Source organism: Macaca thibetana, chromosome 19 (assembly GCF_024542745.1).
Source record: "Macaca thibetana thibetana isolate TM-01 chromosome 19, ASM2454274v1, whole genome shotgun sequence".
In the NCBI taxonomy this organism is placed as follows: Eukaryota; Metazoa; Chordata; class Mammalia; order Primates; family Cercopithecidae; genus Macaca; species Macaca thibetana.
In genome coordinates this window covers 24,495,267-24,514,707 of record NC_065596.1, presented here as the reverse complement: position 1 = coordinate 24,514,707, position 19,441 = coordinate 24,495,267, and the positions used below count along the sequence as shown (strand labels likewise).

At 50.3% G+C, this 19,441-nt stretch overlaps 3 protein-coding genes across 5 annotated transcripts in view; 2 read left to right on the top strand and 1 right to left on the bottom strand.

Moving 5' to 3' along the window:
• SMG9 (SMG9 nonsense mediated mRNA decay factor) overlaps positions 1-11,287 on the top strand; it is a 45,960-nt gene extending 34,673 nt beyond the window's left edge. For both annotated transcript variants that reach the window (XM_050771132.1, XM_050771133.1), the window contains exon 15: positions 11,155-11,287. In XM_050771132.1, coding sequence (XP_050627089.1) covers positions 11,155-11,272 — 118 coding nt within the window. In that variant the 3' untranslated portion in view covers positions 11,273-11,287. The remainder of the gene's footprint in view (positions 1-11,154) is intronic.
• CADM4 (cell adhesion molecule 4) overlaps positions 1-19,441 on the top strand; it is a 168,600-nt gene that overhangs the window by 65,138 nt on the left and 84,021 nt on the right. The gene's annotated exons all lie outside the window — the stretch shown is intronic.
• IRGC (immunity related GTPase cinema) lies at positions 1,619-5,626 on the bottom strand. Of its 2 annotated transcripts, none has more exons than XM_050771155.1 (2): positions 5,497-5,626; positions 1,619-3,147 (listed from the first exon to the last, which is right to left on the bottom strand). In XM_050771155.1, the coding sequence occupies exon 2, from the start codon at positions 3,079-3,081 to the stop codon at positions 1,690-1,692; it is 1,392 nt and encodes a 463-aa protein (XP_050627112.1). In that variant the 5' UTR covers positions 3,082-3,147; positions 5,497-5,626; the 3' UTR covers positions 1,619-1,689. The 2 variants fall into 2 exon arrangements, with proteins under 2 accessions (XP_050627112.1, XP_050627113.1); XM_050771156.1 differs by having other exon boundaries at positions 1,619-3,184; positions 5,497-5,581.

Genomic DNA, 19,441 nt, shown 5'->3' with positions numbered 1-19,441 from the left:
GTCACCCAGGCTGGAGTGCAGGGTCACAATCTCAGCCCACTGTAACCTCCACCTCCGGATCTCAAGCGATTTTCCTGCCTCAGCCTCCCGAGTAGCTGGGACTACAGGCAGGCGCCACCACACCCGCTAATATTTGTATTTTTAATAGAGATGAGGTTTCGCCACATTGGCCAGGCTGGTCAGAAACCTCAACACATAGTTGCCCTCACGTTAAGACCCAGGGCCTTTCAGCAGGTCCCAGTATTCACACACGCACACCCCAATCCAATCCCACAGAGACAGGTGACCCCAAACTCAGCAAATGTGTCACAATCTTAGACTCACAGCATCAAAATCAAGAAGTCAAGGCTGAAGGGAGCTGTGATTATGCCACTACATTCCAGCCTGGGCGACAGGGCAAGACCCTGTCTCTAAAAAAAAATTTTTTTTTAGTCATGGAGAGACCAGGATTCTTCCCAATCACAGACACGCCAGATGTCTCAACTCCATGTGCCTTCCTGCTCTGAGACATACCCTCCATCCTTCTGGAGTGAGACCCATGCTAGGCCATGAGTTGTGTTCTCAGCCTCCTCTCCCCTCCGATATTCAAGGAAACATCCAGTCACTCTCTCCCCATGCCATTCTCTGTCTCCTCAAGCACCACACAGAGGTGAGCCCTGTGGCCACCTGCCCTCCCTCTCCCTACTACCCCCCACCCCTCCAAGGCTCCCAAGCAGCAGGCAGGCACAGATGCCCACTCTCCCCAACCTGTTTAGCCACTGCTGGACACCACTGTGCTCATCCCAGGCCCCAGGGGCTGTCTATGGTACACTGGGTTCTCAGAAAGGGATATGAGATTGAAACTAAAGTACCTTAGCAGGGGCCAGGTGCAGTGGCTCACGCCTATTATCCCAGCACTTTGAGAGGCCAAGGTCAGGAGTTCAAGACCAGCCTGGCCAACATGGCAAAACCCCCATCTCTGCTAAAAATACAAAAATCAGGCCGGGCGCCACTTTAGGTGGCCAAGGTGGGTGGATCACCTGGGGTCAGGAGTTCAAGACCATCCTGGCCAACATGGTGAAACCCCCTCTCTACCAAAAATACAAAAATTTGCTGGACATGGTGGCGTGTGCCTGTAATTCCAGCTACTTGGGAGGCTGAGGCAGGAGAATTGCTTGAACTCGGGAGGTGGAGGTTGCAGTAAACCAAGATCGTGCCACAGCACTCCAGCCTGGGTGACACAGCAAGATTCCATCTCAAAAAATAATAAAATAAAATAAATTAAATTAAATTAAATTAAATAGTACCTTAGCAGGACACAATCTCCTGTCTTGGCCCTGCTGTCCTGTGCCCCACAAATTCCTCCTGGCCCCTTGGGGACCGGGGAGAAAGACACCACCAAGAAGCCCTGGGAACCCTGGGCCCACCATTCATGTCTCCAACCTCCCTCCCCAGGGCACTCCTGTCCCCTTTCACTATACTCCTGTTGGCCCTGGGCCCACCTGCCTCCCTCCTCCCCTCCCCAGTGCCCCCTCCTTTGCCCTGCCCCGGACACAGGCTCCCCTCCCTGCCGCGGACGCAGGCTCCCTCCACACCCACCCTCCAGGCAACTGCAGCCCTCACATTCACCACATTGGCCTTTTTTGTTGGTTTGTTGGATTTTGTTAAGACTTAGTTTGTGGGTGAGGCAGGGGGGCGGGGCTGCACTCTTTATTTCTCTTCTGAGTCGTGTTTCTTCCAGCTATCCAGAATGTACTTAAGAAGGAGGCCCAGCTTCCTGCGGGTTGAGAGTGGGGCTTCCTCGCTGCCTCCCTCCCCGGACCCCCCCTTCTCCACGCCATTGTCACCGGCCGCTTCCAAGCCGACCTCTGGCTGCGACTCGTCCTCCTCCAGGGCCTTGATGCGGACACGCTGGGCGTCCTCGGCCATCTCGTTGAGGCAGCCCTGGAGCATGGTGTAGACAGCGCCAAAGCTGATGCCGCCAGCCACCAGCGTCCCAAACACAGGGATGCCCCTCTCAAAGGCGCGGGCCACCCGCATGGCGCCGTCGGATGACTGGGAATAGAGCCGCAGGACAGTCTCAGGCGAGACCTCATTGGCCAGCGGGGAGCGGATGACAGAGCGCAGGTCACCTGCCTGTTTGCCCACCTGCTCGGCCAGCTTGGCCAGCGAGTCCTCGTCCAGACCAAAGCTGCGGTGGTAGCCACGCAGCGAGTGGATGAGCAGGGCATCATCGTAGGCAGCCGCCAGCCCCGGCACGGGCAGGGCCTGGATGACGCCCAACACCAGGGCAGTCTTGAGGACTTGCTCTTGAAGCATGGCCTTCTTCTTCTGCAAGGCCTCCAGTGAGATGTCGGGGAGCGACAGCAGGCCAGCGTGGCGCCGGTGGGCGGGCAGGTCATGTTCCCAGGTGGACACCAGCGTGGGAAAGTCGTAGCGGGCTGGCGAGAGGTTGGACACCAGGAAGATGCGAGGTTCAGCCACGCCGGCCTCCCGCAGCCGCTCAGCACAGTGGTCTCGGATCTCCTGCAGGACAGCGGCCTCTCTGAAGCCCGATGGCCGCTGGCTGCGTGTGGCCGCCAGGTCCTCGTCCACCTTGGTGCGCACAAAGTAGAACTTCTTGCCCTGGCACAGGATCTCGGCGGCCAGGCGGGTCTCGACGGCCCCGCAGCGGCGGGGGGAGACCAGCAGGAAGAAGTCATAGCGGCTGAAGTCCACCTGCTTCAGGTACTTGTCCGCCGGGCAGCCTGGAGAGCCGGCCCCTGGCAGGTCCCAGAGGGTCACATCGGGGAACTGTGGGTGCGGGTAGGATGACGGTTGCATCGTGGTCTCCACAACGCCCGTCAGAGCCGCCCCAGGGTCCTCGGCCCCCAGGCCACGCAGGGCGTTGATGAGGGAGGACTTGCCGGCGCCCGACTCGCCCGTGACGCCCACCTCCAGGCGGGTGCTCTCCGTGGAGGCCAGCAGCTCCTGGAGGTGAGAGGCGGCCTGGGGGAGGTCGCCCGACTCAAAGGCTGTGCGCAGGGCCTCCAGCCTTTCCTTGGCCATGAGGATGGTGGTTTCCTCCTCCCCAGGCACCACAGGCAACTTTGAAGTAGCCATGGTGGCCAGTGGTTCAGAGGGTGGCGGGGGACAGGGGAGAGTCACAGGATGCGTGATCCTCAGCGCCTGCAGAGGAGAAGGGAGCCATTCACACCACCTGGGCCTTGGCATAGGGTGGGGAGAGACAGACATCACGGATGTGAAGGGAGTCCCCCTGGAAGCCCACAACTCTCTTTCTCCTTCAAGAACTGGGGACACATTTTTGGCACAAGTTAAAGGGCTTTGAGATCTGGCAGGCCCAGGTTCACATCCCTTTTCTGCCACTAACTTGCTGTGTGACCAGGGGCAAAATGAAGCACCTCTCTGTGTAATGGGCATGACCACCAAGCAGCCTCTTGGAGCACTGTTGGAGTTTCCAGGGTAATCTAGGCACAGGTCAGTTTTCCGGGTGTATGCATGCCTTGGAGGGCTGTGTGCTTAGAGTAGCCCAGTGCTTGGTTTAATGCTCTGCTGACACTGGCTGAAATTCTTTGTTTGTTTGAGACAGGATCTCTGTCATCCAAGCTGGAGCACAGTGCTACAATCATGGCTCATTGCAGCCTTGATCTCCTTGGCTCTAGCAATCCTCCCACCTCAGCCTCCTGAATAGCTGGGACCACAGGTGCATGCCACCATGCCCAGCTACTTTTTAAAACTTTTTGTAGAGATGGGAGTTTCACTATGTTGTCCCAGCTGGGCTTGAACTTCCGAGATCAAGGTCCTCCTGCCTTGGCTTCTGTGTGCTGGGATTAAGGGCATGAGCCACCATACCTGGCCTGAAATTCTTTGTAATATTTGAACCAGGGGCCCCATATTTTCTTTTCATACTGGGCTCTGCAAATTACATAGGGCTGCATAGGAAAGGGCTTAAGCCCAGCTCCTGGCCTGTGGCACAGACCCATTCAGAGGAAACAGCTGCCTCCTGCTGCGGCTGGGATTGGAGGGTGGGGTGAAGGGGACCCAGACCCGGAGCCAGACTGCCTGGGATCAAATCCTGGCTCCACCACATACTCACTGAGTGATGTGAGGCAAGTTACTTAACTCTCCCCTCACTGTCCTCATCTGTACACTGAGAATGATACCTACAATCACGACAAACCACCCTGTAGGATCTCTGTCACTTGAATGAGTTATGACATAAAACAGCCCATAAAACAGCGCCTGGCTCAGGGCAGGTGCCACGTGTCATTGGCATCATCATCATCGTCATTGTACTTATCATTAGTAATATTCTTAGCTGTGTGACTTTGAGCAAGTCCTCGCCCTCTCTGAGCCTCAGCTGCTCTGTGGGGGATACTCCCCTCCACCTCGCAGGGCTGCTGTGATGACCACGAACCCCGTTCAGCTAGCCCTAGGCTGACTTTGGGTTCAGATACCCTTGGGTTCGGGAAGCCAGGCATGGGGACCACCTGGACACTGGGAGTCATTTCCATGAAATCCCAGCCCTGCCATGGCAACCCTTGCCTCCCGGGGTTCAGTTTCCCCTCCCATCCCCCTGGAGCTCCTGTCGTGATGGCCCCCCTCAGATCCCTCCTCCTCACCAGGAGCTTCCCTGGTCCTCCCCCTTCCCACTCACCCTCCTCTGGCCCATCACCTCTAAAATACATTTACTCACTAAGGGTCTTCAGGGAGCCCTGGGAGAGCTGCTTATGTCTGGGATCACTGTCCCCAGTTGATAGGGAGAGGGACTGAGGCTCAGACAAGACAAGTGAGGCCTCCTCATCCAGAGGCACAGCCAGGACCCAAACCCAGGTCCCCAGGCTCCTTCACCCCTCTAGAGAGTTACTCTCCCTTCAGCCACATGTCCCTGCCTCCCGCCTTGTCTCCTTGCCCCCTGCATCCTGTCTCTTCACCTCCCACCCCTCACCCCATCCTCTGCTACCGCACTCCACCCCCCACAGAAATGTGTCCTTAAGACATTGTTCGTGGCTGGGCGTGGTGGCTCCCACCTATAATCCTAGCACTTTGGGAGGCCGAGGTGGGTGGATCACTTGAGGTCAGGAGTTCGAGACCAGCCTGGCCAACATGGTGAAACCCCATCGCTACTAAAAATACAAAATTAACCAGGTGTTGTGGCGCATGCCTGTAGTCCCAGCTCTTGAACCCGGGAGGGGGAGGTTGCAGTGAGCCAAGATTGAGCCACTGCACTCCAGCCTGGGCAACAGAGCGAGACTCGGTCTTAGAAAAATAAATAAATAAATAAAGACATTGTTGCCTCCAGATCTGAGCCTCCTATCCTGGGTCAGAAGGGTTCCTGCCTGTGCCCTCTCCCTAGTATGGTCTGGGTGGGAAGAGTGGGAACCTCGAACAGGTCCTGGCAGCAAGGGGCAGACGAGTCAGTGGTTGGAATTTGGGCTGAGAGAGTCCAGATTAGGACCGCAAGCCCCTGCTCCGCACATGCACAGGGGCCCAGCGAGAGAGCCCTGGGGGACTCACCTGCCCTGCAGGCTCTCCCTCTCCCCTCACACTCTCCCCACTGATAGGATCTCCTTCCCTGTTAACCCAAGGTCAGACGCCGTTGCTAGGACCCATTGTAATAGCAAGCAGCAGCTTATTGGTCAGCCAGCCTTGGTGCAATAATGCGACAGTGATGTCAGGGGGCGGGGCCTGGAGGTGGAGCAGGGACTCCAGACCCCAGCTGCTCATGGGCTCACCACCCACTCACACGGGGCCCTCCAGTTCCGCTGAAGGCTCCGGAGAGATCTTTCTAACACTGAGACCTGTTCAAAATCCTCCATGGTCTCCATCACCCCCAGGACAAACTCTCAGATTCACAGCTTGGTGTCCGAGGGCTTGGCCCTGCTACCACTCCACCCTCTACCCGGGGACTCTCAGTTCCCCAGACAAGTGTGAAAGTTGATGATACAAATTGGGTCATTGCTGGTGGGCGCAATGGCTCACTCATGCCTGTAATCTCATCAATTTAGGAGGCCAAGGTAGGAGGTTCTCTTGAGCCCAGGAGATCGAGACCAGCCTGGACAACACAGCAAGACCCTATCTCTTAAAAAAAAAAAATTAGCCAGGTGTGGTGGTGCACATTTGTAGTCCCAGCTACACAAGAGGCTGAGGTAGGAGGATTGCTTGAGCCCAGGAGTTCAAGGCTGCAGTGAGTCATAATCGTGCTACTGCACTCTAGCCTGGGTGACTGAGCAAGATTCTGTCTCTAAACAAAACAAAACAACAGAGTCATTGAAGGAAAGCAAGACTCAGACACACACACAGTTACCAAAGCCTCACAAACACCCTCATTCAGGGACACAGACGTGCAGACTTTAAGAGACACAATTACACACTGACAACATATACAGAAACCCCGAAACCCACTGACTCCATTCAGGAACCTCATTCATTCTGCTGCAGCAGCTAGGGCCCCAGAGATGCATCAAACCCAGGCACTGCTTCAGGGGCTCCAGACCCAGAAAATGGAGATAATTGCGGCCCAGGATGATTGTGGACCAAGAAAGAGAGCCACCGCCACCTGCACATATGCACCGATGCAGACTGGCATGTTCCCAAGGATGCCCCCAGCAGCTCCTCAGAGCACCAGCCAGGGAGGGGTTGCACCCTGCCTATCTGCATGCTGGAAACACAGCAATGAACAAGACAGCCCCAGGTTCTGCCCCCACAGGACTCAGAGTCCAGTGGTGGAGTCAGATCCATCCCAAGATAATGATGACAGAGGGGGCAGCTCTGGGATGGGGGACCCCAGAGGGCTGTGGGAGCACAAAGGGGGATGCCTGACTCAGCCTGGGAGTCAGGGAGGGCTTCCTGGAGGAGGGGGCACCTGACCTGAGATCCAAAGGATGGGTAGGAGTGAGCCAGATGGCACATTAGGGAGTTGCATCCCAGGCTAAGGGACCAGCCTCTGCAAAAACCCTGAGTTGAGAGAGAGCTTTCATTCATTCAATAATAAATTCAATTTCAGGCACACCTCATTTTATTGCACTCAGCTTTATTGTCCTTCACAGATATTATGTTTTTGTTTTTTTTTTTTTTTGCCGGGGAGGCGGGTATGTGGTGGAGAAGAGGGTCTTGCTCTGCCACCCAGGCTGGAGTGCAGTGGCGTGATCTTGGCTCACTGCTCACTGCAATCTCCACCTCCTGGGCTCAAGCAATCTCTACTACCTTTGCCTCCCAAGTAGCTGGGACAACAAGCACGCGCCACCATTCCCAACTATTGTTTTATTTATTTATTTATTCATTCATTCATTCACTCATTCATTTATTGAGACGGAGTTTTACTCTTGTTGCCCAGGCTGGAGTGTGTAGTATGATCTTGGCTCACTGCAATCTCTGCCTCCCAGGTTCAAGAGCTTCTCCCACCTCAGCCTCCCGTGTAGCTGGGACTACAGGCGTGCACCACCATGCCCAGCTAATTTTGGTATTTTTAATAGAGACGGGGGTATCGCTGTCTTGGCCAGGCTGGTCTCGAACTCCTGGCCTCAAGTGACTTTCCCGCCTTGGCCTCCCAAAGTGCTGGGATTGCAGGCATGAGCCACCCCGCCTGGGCCAATACTGTGGTTTTTACAAATTGCAAGTGTGTGGCAACCCTGTGTCCAGCAAGCCTGTTGGTGCCATTTTCCCAACAGCACGTGCTCATTTCATGTCTCTGTGTCACATTTTGGAAATTCTCACAACATGTGAAACTTTTTCATCATTATTATCTCTGCTAGCGTGATCTTTGACGTTACCATTGTAATCATTTCAGGGCACCATAAACTGTGCCCACAGAAGACAGCAAACTTAATTGATAAACATTATATGTGTTCTGACTGCTCCACTGACCAGCCATTTTCCTGTCTCTCTCCTTCTCCTTGCACCTCCCTCTTCTGTGAGACACAACTATAATGAAACTAGGCCAATTAATAACTCTAAAATGGCCTCCAAGTGTCCAAGTAAAAGGAAGAATCACATGTCTCTCACTTTAAATCAAAAGCTAGAAATGATTAAACTTAGTGAAGAAGGCCTGTCCAAAGCCAAGATAGGGGCCAGTCGTGGTGGCTCACGCCTGTAATCCCAGCACTTTGAGAGGCCGAGTTTGGAGGATCCCTTGAGGCCAAGAGTTTGAGACCAGCCTGGGCAATATAGTGAGACCCCATCTCTATAAAAAATTTTTAAGGTTAGCTAAGTGTGGTAACACATGCCTGTAGTTCCAGCTACTTGGGAGGCTGATGAGGGAGAATTGCTTGATTCCAAGAGTTGAAGGTTACAGTGAGCTATGACCACAACACCGTACTCCAGAGTGGGCCACAGAGCCAGACCCTGTCTCAAAAAAAAAAAAAAAAAAAAACAACGGCAGGGCATGATGGCTCATGCCTGTAACCCAGCACTTTGGGAGGCTGAGGCAGGTGGATCACCTGAGGTCAGGAGTTTGAGACCAGCCTGGCCAATGTGACAAAATCCCATCTCTACTAAAAATACAAAAATTAGCTGGGCATGGTGGTATGCATCTGTAATCCCAGATACTCGGCAGACTGAGGCAGAAGAACTGCTTGAACCTGGGAGGCGGATGTTGCAGTGAGCCGAGATCGCGCCACTGTACTCCATCCTGAGTGACAGAGCAAGACTCCATCTCAACAAACAAACAACAACAAAAAAGACTTCGGTGGAGGCATTTACTGCAGATGTGCTAGAAATAGCAAGAGAACTAAAATTAGAAGTAGAGTCTGAAGATGCGACTGAATTGCTGCAATCTCATGATCAAACTTGAATAGACGAGGAGTTGCTTCTTATGGATGAGCAAAGAAAGTGGTTTCTTGAGATAGAATCTGTGCCTGGTGAAGATGCTGTGAATATTGTTAAAATGACAACAAGGGATTTAGGATATGACATAAACTTACTTGATAAGGCAGTAGCAGGGATTGAGAGGACTGGCTTCAATTTTGAAAGTTCTACCGTGGGTAGAATGCTATCAAACAGTATCGCATGCTACAGAGAAATCTTTTGTGAAGGAAGAGGCAAATGATGCAGCAAACTTCACTGTTGTCTTGTTTTATTTATTTATTTACTTACTTATTGAAACAGAGTCTCACTCTGTCACCCAGGCTGGAGTGCAATGGCGCGATCTCAGATCACTGCAGCCTCAGCCTCCCAGGTTCAAGCAATTCTCCTGCCTCTGCCTCCCGAGTAGCTGAGATTACAGGCACGTGCCACCACGCCTGGTTAATTGTTGTATTTTTAGTAGAGATGGGGTTTCACCAAATTGGCCAGGCTGGTCTCAAACTCCTGACCTCAGGTGATCCCCCCGCCTCGACCTCCCAAAGTGGGATTACAGATGTGAACCACTGTACCCAGTCAGTTGTCTTATTTGAAAAATTGCAGCAGACCCAGTGGCTCACACCTGTAATCCCAACACTTTGGGAGGCCAAGGCAGGAGGATTTCTTGAGCCCAGGAGTTTGAGACCACCCTGGGCAATATAGGGGGACACCGTCTCCACACACACACAAAAAATTTAATTAGCTAGGCATGGTGGTGTGTGCCTGTGGTTCGCTACTCAGGAGGCTGAGGTGAGAGGATTGCTTGAGCCCTGGCGGTCAAGGCTGCAGTGGCCTGTGATCACATCACTGCACTTTAGCCTGGGCAACAGTGAGACTCTGTCTCTTAAAAAAAAATTGTTAAAACGTGGAAAAAGAAAAAGGAAAAAGAATCTATCTTAGAATCAACGAAGGTGTTCTGTGAGTGTCTACTCTGTGTCCCTCTGGGGTGAGAATACAGCAATGATGGGGCCGGCTCTACCCCAGACAGAGGAGGTTGATGCAAAGTATACTTACTACCTCCAAGGACCCCTTGGTTGATGTTGGGGATCCAGTGGTGACTGAGACAGCACCAACCCTGTGGACTCTGAGTCTAGAAGGGAACACACCTCCGTCCTCAGACAGTGATGACCCATGGTGGCCACAATGGGGTTGAAGCTGCCCAGAGAGGTGTGGGAGCCATGGGGGTGCCTGACCCAGCCTAGGGGTGGGGATGGAGTCAGTGAAGGATTTTTGGAGAAAGTTAATTCATTGAACACATGCTTTCCAGACACCTACTGTGAGCCAGGCCCTGGCTGGTCGAGGCTGGAGACACAGCAGTGACAAAGACAGTCCCTGAACCATTTCTCCTGCCCACTCCCAAGCCTCCTTTCCTGCCTGCCCTTTCTCTCTGTGTCTCTTAGAAATTCTAAAGCATGTCCCTAGGAATATATACATGTGGTGGCCTCCACCTTCTCTCCACTCTCCACAACCTGGGTAAACCTGAAATCAGTCCTCAGGGATTCATATTCAATATTTATGTAAATATTGGCTGTCTTTTAGGTGCTAGGCACAGTTTTAGGTACTGATACAGTGATGAATAAGACACAGAAGGCCCTTGCTCTCGTGGAGCTTATATATTTTTTAAATATATAGATAGTAAACAAAAGTAATTAAGGTAGTGTCAAGTAGTGATAAGAAAAAAGAAGAAAAAGGGCCAGACATGGTGGCTTACGACTGTAATCCCAGCACTTTGGGTGGATCACTTGAGGTCAAGAGTTTGAGACCAGCCTGGCCAACATGGCAAAACCCCATCTCTACTAAAACTACTAAATAAATAAATAAATAAATAAAAGAAGAGCCGGGTGTCCTGATGGGCACCTGTAGTCCCAGCTGCTCGGGAGGCTGAGCCATGAGAATTGCTTGAACCCAAGAGGCAGAGGTTGCCATGAGCCGAGATTGTGCCACTGCAATCCAGCTTGGGTGATAGAGCAAGACTCTGTCTCAAAAAACAACAAAAAACAAAACAAAACAAAACAGTCCTTGCTCTCATGGAGCTTATAAGCAAAAGTAATTAAGATAGTGTCAAGTAATGATAAGAAAAACGAAGGAAAAGCAAGCAAGAAGATAGAGATGGGCAGTTGGGGAAGGGGTTTGGGGAAGGGGTAGACTGCCACTGGCAATTTTCCCATCCCTGTGGGCATGTGCCACTCTTTCCAGCAAGAGGCAGAGTCTCTTTCCCCTTCCCTTAAATTTGGGCCAGTCTTGTGACTTTCTTTGTCACAAGAAGTGACACTCTGAGACTCCCAAACCCAGGCCTTAACAGGTTTCAGCTCCTGTTTTCTCCTTCTTTCTCCGAAGCTTCTATTCGAAGAGGTCCTGCTACCCTGCTGGAGAGACCTCATGTAGAGACTGCAGCCACATGGAGATGAGCTTGAAGCCATCCAGGACATTTCAGCCACAGATGAGCTCCAGCTGAATGCAGGCACAGGTGTAACCCCAGCCAACACCACATGGGGGCAGAAGAACCATACTGCTGAGCCCAGCCAACCCACAGGTTTTCCCGTAACAAGCTAGGAGTGAGGTGAGCTGAGATCACACCACTACACTCCAGTCTCGGTGACAGAAAGAAACTCTGTCTCAAAAAAACAAAAAACAAAAAAATACGTGAGGGCCAGGTGCAGTGGCTCACACCTGTAATCTCAGCACTTTGGTAGGCCGAGGTGGGTGGATTGCTTCAGCCCAGGAGTTAGAGACCAGCCTGGGCAACGTGACAAAACCCGGTCTCTATAAAAATTAGCTGAGCTTGGTGGCAGGCGCTATAGCCCCAGCTACTTTGGAGGCTGTGGTAGGAGGATGGCTTGAGCCCAGGAGGCGGAGGTTGCATTGAGCGGAGATCAAGCCACTGCACTCCAGCTTGGGCAACAGAGCCAGACCCTGTCTCAAAAAAAAAAGAAAAAAAAAAAAAACCATGAAATCATGAAACCATGACAGAGGAGCATGAGTAAATAGTGCCTTTTGTATCAGGTCCCATGTGGCTCAGCACAACACTGGTCAGAACCCCAAGTTGTGGCCTTGGAAGGTTCACTTGGAAGGTTCAAAGAGAGAGGGTGGGAGGAGGCAGAAGGGATGGCTGGGAAGTTGGATTCGGCCTGATAGAGAGAAACAGGTGTTCCCCATGCAGGAAGGCCCCAGATGAAACACTTGAGGCAAATCTGACAACACTTATTAATGAATTAAATGCACACATTTCCTTCAATTGAGCATCCCTGCTCCTAAAGATCTATCCGATGGACCTTTTCATGACTGAAGGAATTTCATTGACCACTCCCTGGAGTTTGCAGGGGAAAAAGGATGTCTAGGGGGCTGTAAGAAACAGTGAAGTGGCCCTCACCTCCCCAGGTGTGCTCCACTCCCCAGGTGCCATTTCCTTCCAAAGTGCTGGGATTACAGATGTGAGCCATCACACCCGTCCCCAAGCTTTTAAAATTCATTAGAAATTATTTAAGACACAGAGACACATAACAGATGATAAACTGTCTTGTCAGTAGGATGTTTACTGCTGCATCTCTCATAGTGGGAGGGACAAAAGAGAAAACAAGGTGAATTCCCCTCAATAGGACAGTGACTGCTGAATAAATGTTGGTACATCCATGCCATAGGCCATGGAAACCACACCACACAGCCATTAGAAAGGGTGAATCGAATGACTCGGAGGGTTGAGGAAAGCAAGATGCAGAGAGTTGCCCAGGCATAGTGGCTCTTGCCTGTCACCCCAGCACTTTGGGAGGCCAGGGTGGGTAGATCGCTTGAGCTTAGGAGTTCGAGACCAGCCTGGGCAACATAGTGAGATCCCATCTCTACGAAACATATACATATAGCTTGGCATGGGGGTGCATGCCCGTGGTCCCAGCTGCGTGGGAGGCTGAGGTGGAAGAATCAGTTGAGCCTAGGAGATCAAGGCTGCAGTGAGCTACGAGCATTCCTATGAAGGAGTCTGTGGGGGAGAGAAGAGAAAGGTGAGGAGAGAACCAAGCAGAAAAGAAGAAAAAACTTCCCTTAAAAAATTAAAAGTGGCTGGTCATAGTGGCTCACACTGATCATTGTAATCCCAGCACCTTGGGAGTTGGAGGCAGGAAAATCGCTTGAGCTCGGGAGTTTGAGAACAGCCTGGGCAACACAGGGAGACCAGAAAGAGGGAGGGAGGGAGGGAGGAAGGGAGTGAGGAAGGAAGGAAAGAAGGAAGGAAGGAAGGAAGGAAAGAAAGAAAGAAAGAAGGAAGGAACCAGGTGCGGTGGCTCATGCCTGTAATCCCAGCACTTCGGGAGGCCGAGGCAGGTGGATCACCTGAGGTCAGGAGTTCGAGACCAGCTGATCAACATGGTGAAACCCTATCTCTACTAAAAATACAAAAGAAAATTAGCCGGACGCAGTGGCATGCACCTGTAGTCCCAGCTACTTGGGAGGCTGAGAGAATCACTTGAACCTGAGAGGCGGAGGTTGCAGTGAGCTGAAATTGTGCCACTGCACTCCAGCTGGGGCAACAGAGCGAGACTCCCCCTTCAAAAAAAAAGGAAGAAGGAAGGAAGGGAGGGAGGGAGAGAGAGAGAGAGAGAGAGAGAGGAAGGAAGGAAGGAAGGAAGGAAGGAAGGAAGGAAGGAAGGAAGGAAGGAAGGAAGGAAGGAAGGAAGGAAGGAAAGGGGAGGGCAGGAGAGGGGAAAGGAGGGGAGAGGAAGGAAGGGAAAGGAGAAGGAAAGGAAGAAGGAAGGAAGGACGGACTGGGCATGGTGGCGCATGTCTGTGGTCCCAGCTACTCAGGAAGCTGAGGCAGGAGGATCACTTGAGCCCAGGAGGTTGAGGCTGCAGTGAGCTATTGATAGCACCATTGCCCTCCAACCTGGGCAACAGAGTAAGACTTTGTCTGGAAAAAAAAAAAAATTAAAAGCATGCCTGTAGGTGACAAAATTAGAGATATCATGTGCAGGATAGAGGTGATCTCAGGCAAGGAGAGAGGAAAGGAGCTGTGGCCAGGGAAGGCTGTGGCCTCTGGGCATGTATTTCAAATGTTTTGATGTTTTTTGTCTTTCTTTTTTTTTTTTTTTTTTTTTTTTTTTTGAGGCGGAGTCTCGCTCTGTCGCCCAGGCTGGAGTGCAGTGGCGCGATCTCGGCTCACTGCAAGCTCCGCCTCCCGGGTTCCCGCCATTCTCCTGCCTCAGCCTCCCGAGTAGCTGGGACTACAGGCGCCGCCACCACGCCCGGCTAATTTTTTGTATTTTTAGTGGAGACGGGGTTTCATTGTGTTAGCCAGGATGGTCTCGATCTCCTGACCTCGTGATCCGCCCGTCTCAGCCTCCCAAAGTGCTGGGATTACAGGCTTGAGCCACCGCGCCCGGCCTGTTTTTTGTCTTTCAACTGAGTGCCAGGAGACTCCACTTATTCTTTATTTGTTTTAAATAATTTATAATAAAATTTCAAAACTTGAATAATATGCCTACATGTATGCCCCTATGGAAAATTAGCAATGTACAATAACATCAAATTCTTCACCCAGGTTAGCCCCACCCTATCCCCCAAGTCCCTTTTACCCTTGCAGATTCCAGGACCATTAAATGACTGTTTTCCACAAACATTTCCTGACCACCTGCCATGGACTCTGGACTCAGCCAGGATGGGTCATATCCGGGACTCATCCCCCAGAGACTCCAGTCTGGCAGAGATGTTGCCTTCCTTCCTCACCACCCCCAGGTTCCTTCACACCCATACCTTGGGGCGGGCAACCTTCACAACGGGAGGCCATATTGGGTAACAGACAGAAACGGCACCCATGACCCAAAGGGCACTCCCTTCCCCAATAATGACAGTAAGGGCCACCGTTTACCTGCGTTGAACTCTGAATTCCAGGCGCTGTTCCGAGTTCTGTGCACGTGTGGACTCCCTCAACCGCATGTCTCCTCTATGAGTAGGACCCATTATTGTCCCATTTCACAAATGGGAAAGCTGAGGTCAAGATACGCACCTGAGGCCACTAGTAACTGAACTAGTGACTGGGCTCAGTGGCTCACAAAACGGTGATAATCCCAGCATTTTGGGAGGCCGAGGCAGGCGGATTGCCAGAGCTCAGGAGTTAGAGACCAACCTGGGCAACATGGCAAAACTCCATCTCTACTAAATATACAAAAATTAGCTGGGTATGGTGGTGTACCTGTAATCCCAGCTATTGGGGAGGCTGAGGGAGGAGAATCGCTTGAACCTGGAAGGCAGAAGCTGCAGTGAGTTGAGTTCGCGCCACTTCACTCCAGCCTGGGCGACAGAGTGAGACTCTGTTTCCAAAGGTTAAAAAACAAACAAACAAACAAACAAAAAAAAACTAGTAACTGGCAAAGTTGGCTTTCAAACCCAGACAGACTGGAACCTGAGTATCCTCTGAACCACTACGCTGAGCTCTGTGGATGTGTCTCTTGTATCCATATTGAACCAGTCACTTTTTTCTCAGCCTCCCACGCTCAAGTGATCCTCCCACCTCAGCCTCCTGAGTGCCTGGAACCACTGGTGCATGCCCCCACACCCAGGCTAATTTTAAATTTTTTTTGTAGAGACAGGTGAACCTGTCACTTTTGATATGAGCTTTTCCATGAAGGATTTAGAAGAATGTCACAGATCCATGGGTGAGGGGAGATCTCCCCTGAAAGATTAGGATATTCTAGGCCTTCTGCAAACAGGGAGGGATGGGTACAGGTTATGCTAAGCTCTCAATATGCTTTATTTTATTCCATCCTCCCTCCCAGAAAGGATGCATCTGTCCTACAAGAGTTGAAAGCATGGGCTTTGATACACATGGAAGTATTTATGGGTGGAATATGATGACTGGGATTTGCTTTAAATGTCTCAGCACAAAAAGGAAGGAAGGGAAGAGGGAGGGAATACAGGAAGGAAAGAAAGGAGAAAGGAAGAAAGAAGTATGGAGGAGAGGAGGGAGAAAGAGAAAGAGGAGGAAAGAAGGAAGAAAGGAAGGAGGGAGAGAGAAAGAGCAAAGGAGGGAGGGTAAAAGCAAAGGAAAGGCCAGGAGCAGTGGCTCACACTGTAATCCCAGCACTTTGGGAGGCCAGGGCGGGCGCGTCACTTGAGGTCAGGAATTCGAGATCAGCCTGGTCAACATGGTGAAACCCTGTCTCTACTAAAAATACAAAAATTAGCTGGGCACGGTGATGTGTGCCTGTAATCCCAGCTACTCAGGAAGCTGAGGCATGAGAATCGCTGTAACCTGGGTGGCAGAGGTTGCAGTGAGCCAAGATCACGCTACTGCACTCCAACCTGGGCAACGGAGCGAGACCCCATCTCAAAAAAAAAAAAAAAGCAAAAGGAGAGAAGAGAGGAGGGAGGAAGAGGGGAAGGTATAGGAAAGGAGGAGGCAGGGAAGACAGGAAGGAAGAGATAATTTGGCAAAATGTGGATAATTTTGGACACTGGGAGATTGAGACCTGAAGGGTCATTTAATGACTATTTCTGCCTGCAAACATTTTCCTGAGCACTCTGCCATGGGCTCTGGGCTCAGTCACTTTCTGATTCCATCATAGATTGGGGTATCAGTCTATCATAGATATTATACTATTTTCTCTACTTTTGTATATATTTGGACGTTTTCTTAACATTTAAGGGGGGGAAATTTTATCTTCTAGTGTCAGATAGATGTGTGTTCCATCCCAATGTTCTACATACTAGCAGCCTATTAGCCTCCTTCAGCCTCAGTTTCCTCCTCTATACAATGTGGATAAATAATAGCACAGTCCTCATGATTAACAACCCGAAGACATGACTGTTTCAATTGGTTGAAAGCTTAGTGTGGGCCAAGCTTTGTGCTTAACATACGTTACAATAGCAGCTTACAATATGGGAACACAAGGCTCAGAGAGGTTATGAAACTTGTCCAAGACTACACTGAAGATAAATTGTGAATCCACACCACAAACCCACCAGGTCTGTTTGAGTCCAAAGATCTTTTATTTTTTTCAGTTTTTTTAATTTTTATTTTTATGGGTACATATTAGGTATGTATATTTATAGGGTACATGAAGAGTCCAAAGATCTTCACCAACCTATCTGGGGCAGCAATTTGACGTATTTGGTTCTACCCTCACCTCTGTCATCAATCCCCTCTGAGACTTCTGGACTAGTCAGGATAGGCCAGGTGATGCTACAGTAACAAACAGCCCCAGTGTCTTGGTGACTTACAACAGCAGGCTCGCTCCTATCACATCTCTGCTGGAGTCCACTGTGGCTCTGTTCAATGTCAGCTTCACTCCAGAAGCCGGCAGGTGGACTCTATCGGGAACCTTGTGGTCCATATGGCAGAGAGAGCAGTGACAGGGCAAATCACTTTATTTATTTATTTGTTTATTGAGACAGGGTGTTGCTCTGTTGCCCAGGCTGGGGTGCAATAGCACAATCATAGCTCATTGCAGAACTCCCAAGCTTAAGCGATCCTCTTGCCTCAGACTCCCAAGTAGCTGGGACCACAGGTGTGTGCCACCATGCCTGGCTAATTTTTTTAATTTCTTGTAGAGACAGGGTCTTGCCATGTTGCCCAGGCTGGTTTTGAACTCCTACGCTCAAGCAATCTACCCACCTTGGCCTCCCAAAGTGCTGGGATTACATGCATGAGCCCCCATACCCGGCTGACAAACCACTCAAGCTCTGAAATCTGCTGGAAATGACTCAGGTTACATCCGCCCACAGTTCAGAGTCTCTGCAAGGACATTCCTGTCCTTTCTTCCAACATGGGACCTGTTGACCTTTTGATCCACATGAATCGTGAATCAGCAGTCATAGCTGAGTCCAGCTACTTGCTGTTAGACTTTGAGATGAACACTCAGAAGTCTCCATCCCTCATCTGCAAAATAAGGGCTTATAATGCCTACATCATAGGGCATCAAATGCAATAAATTACGTGAAACATCCACACAGTTCTAGCCAGAAATGATACCTCCTTCCCTTTTTCCTTTTTTTTTTTTTTTTTTAATTATTATACTTTAAGTTCTAGGGTACATGTGTACAACGTGCAGGTTTGTTACGTATGTATACATGTGCCATGTCGGTGTGCTGCACCTGTTAACTCATCATTTACATTAGGTATAGCTCCCAATGCTATCCCTCCCCCTTCCCCCAACCCCACGACAGGCCCCAGTGTGCGATGTTCCCCACCCTGTGTCCACGTGTTCTCATTGTTCAATTCCCACCTACTTTCAGTAGTGATATGGATGGAATATTTGTGTCTCCTGAAATTCATATGTTGAAGCCCTAACCCACCAACATGTGGTATTACAAAAATGACCACAGCAATATTTCAGGCCCTACATCCTTTTTCAGAACGCTGTTATTCTTTTGCCCCTTCCCTTGAACTTGGACGAACAGAATATGGCAAGAGTGATGCTGTATGATCTCCGAGGGTACATCAGAATGGCAACATGGCTTCCCTCTCTTGACATTCTCACCCAAGGGTACCTAGTGCCGAGTAATGAATTACCACAAGCCTAGGGGCTTAAAATAGCACCCATGTGTACAAACCCGTTAGGAAGGCTACTGTAAAAAACAAAAACAAGCAGGGCGTGATGACTCACTCAAAATCCCAGCACTTTGGAAGGTTGAGGTAGGAGGATTGCGAGATCCCAGGAGTTTGAGACCAGCTTGGGCAACAGAGCAAGACCCTGTCTCTACAAAAAAAAAAAAAAAAAAAAAATTATCTAGATATAGTGGCACATGTCTATAGCCCCAGCTACTTGGGAGGATCACTTAATCCCAGACGTTCAAAGCTGCAGTGAACTGATTGCACCACTGTACTCTAGCCTGGGTGACAGAGTGAGACCTTGTCTCTAAAAAAATGTAAAAAATTAAAACACACACATATATACACACACACACACAGAAACCAGAAAATAACAAGTGGTGGTGGCAATGCAAAATTATGTAACTACTATGGAAAATACTATGGTGATCCCCAAAAAAATTAAACATAGAATTACCACATCAGGCCAGGCATGGTGGCTCATGCCTGTAATCCCAGCACTTTGGGAGGCCAAGGAGGGTGGATCACGAGGTCAGGAGTTCAAGACCAGCCTGGTCAACATGGTAAAACCCCGTCTCTACTGAAAATACAAAAATTAGCCAGGTGGTGTGGCTCCCAGCTACTCAGGAGGCTGAGGCAGAAGAATTGCTTGAATCCAGGAGGCAGAGGTTGCAGTGAGTTGAGATTGCGCCACTGCATTCCAGCCTGGTGGGCAACAGAGCAAGAATCTATCTCAAAAAAAAAAAAAAAAAAAGAATAACCACATCATCCACCAGTTCTACAGGGTATATATCCAAAATAATTGAAAGCATGGTCTTGAAGAGAGAGTTGTATAACCATGCTTATGATCATTGCAGCATCATTCAGCATGTGCATCATAATAGCCAAGAGGCAAAAGTAACCCAAGTGTCCATCAACCAATGAATAGATCAACATTTGGATCTATCCATACAATGGAATATTATTCAACCTTAAAAAGGAAGGAAATTCTGACACACGCTGTAACATGGATGAACCTTGAGGACATTACGCTATGTGAAATAAGTCAGTCCCAAAAAGACAAATATTGTGTGATTTCACTTATGAGCA

Bases quoted from the DNA above. Each gene is read 5' to 3' on its own strand.
- IRGC (XM_050771155.1), bottom strand. From the start codon at position 3,081: ATGGCTACTTCAAAGTTGCCTGTGGTGCCTGGGGAGGAGGAAACCACC.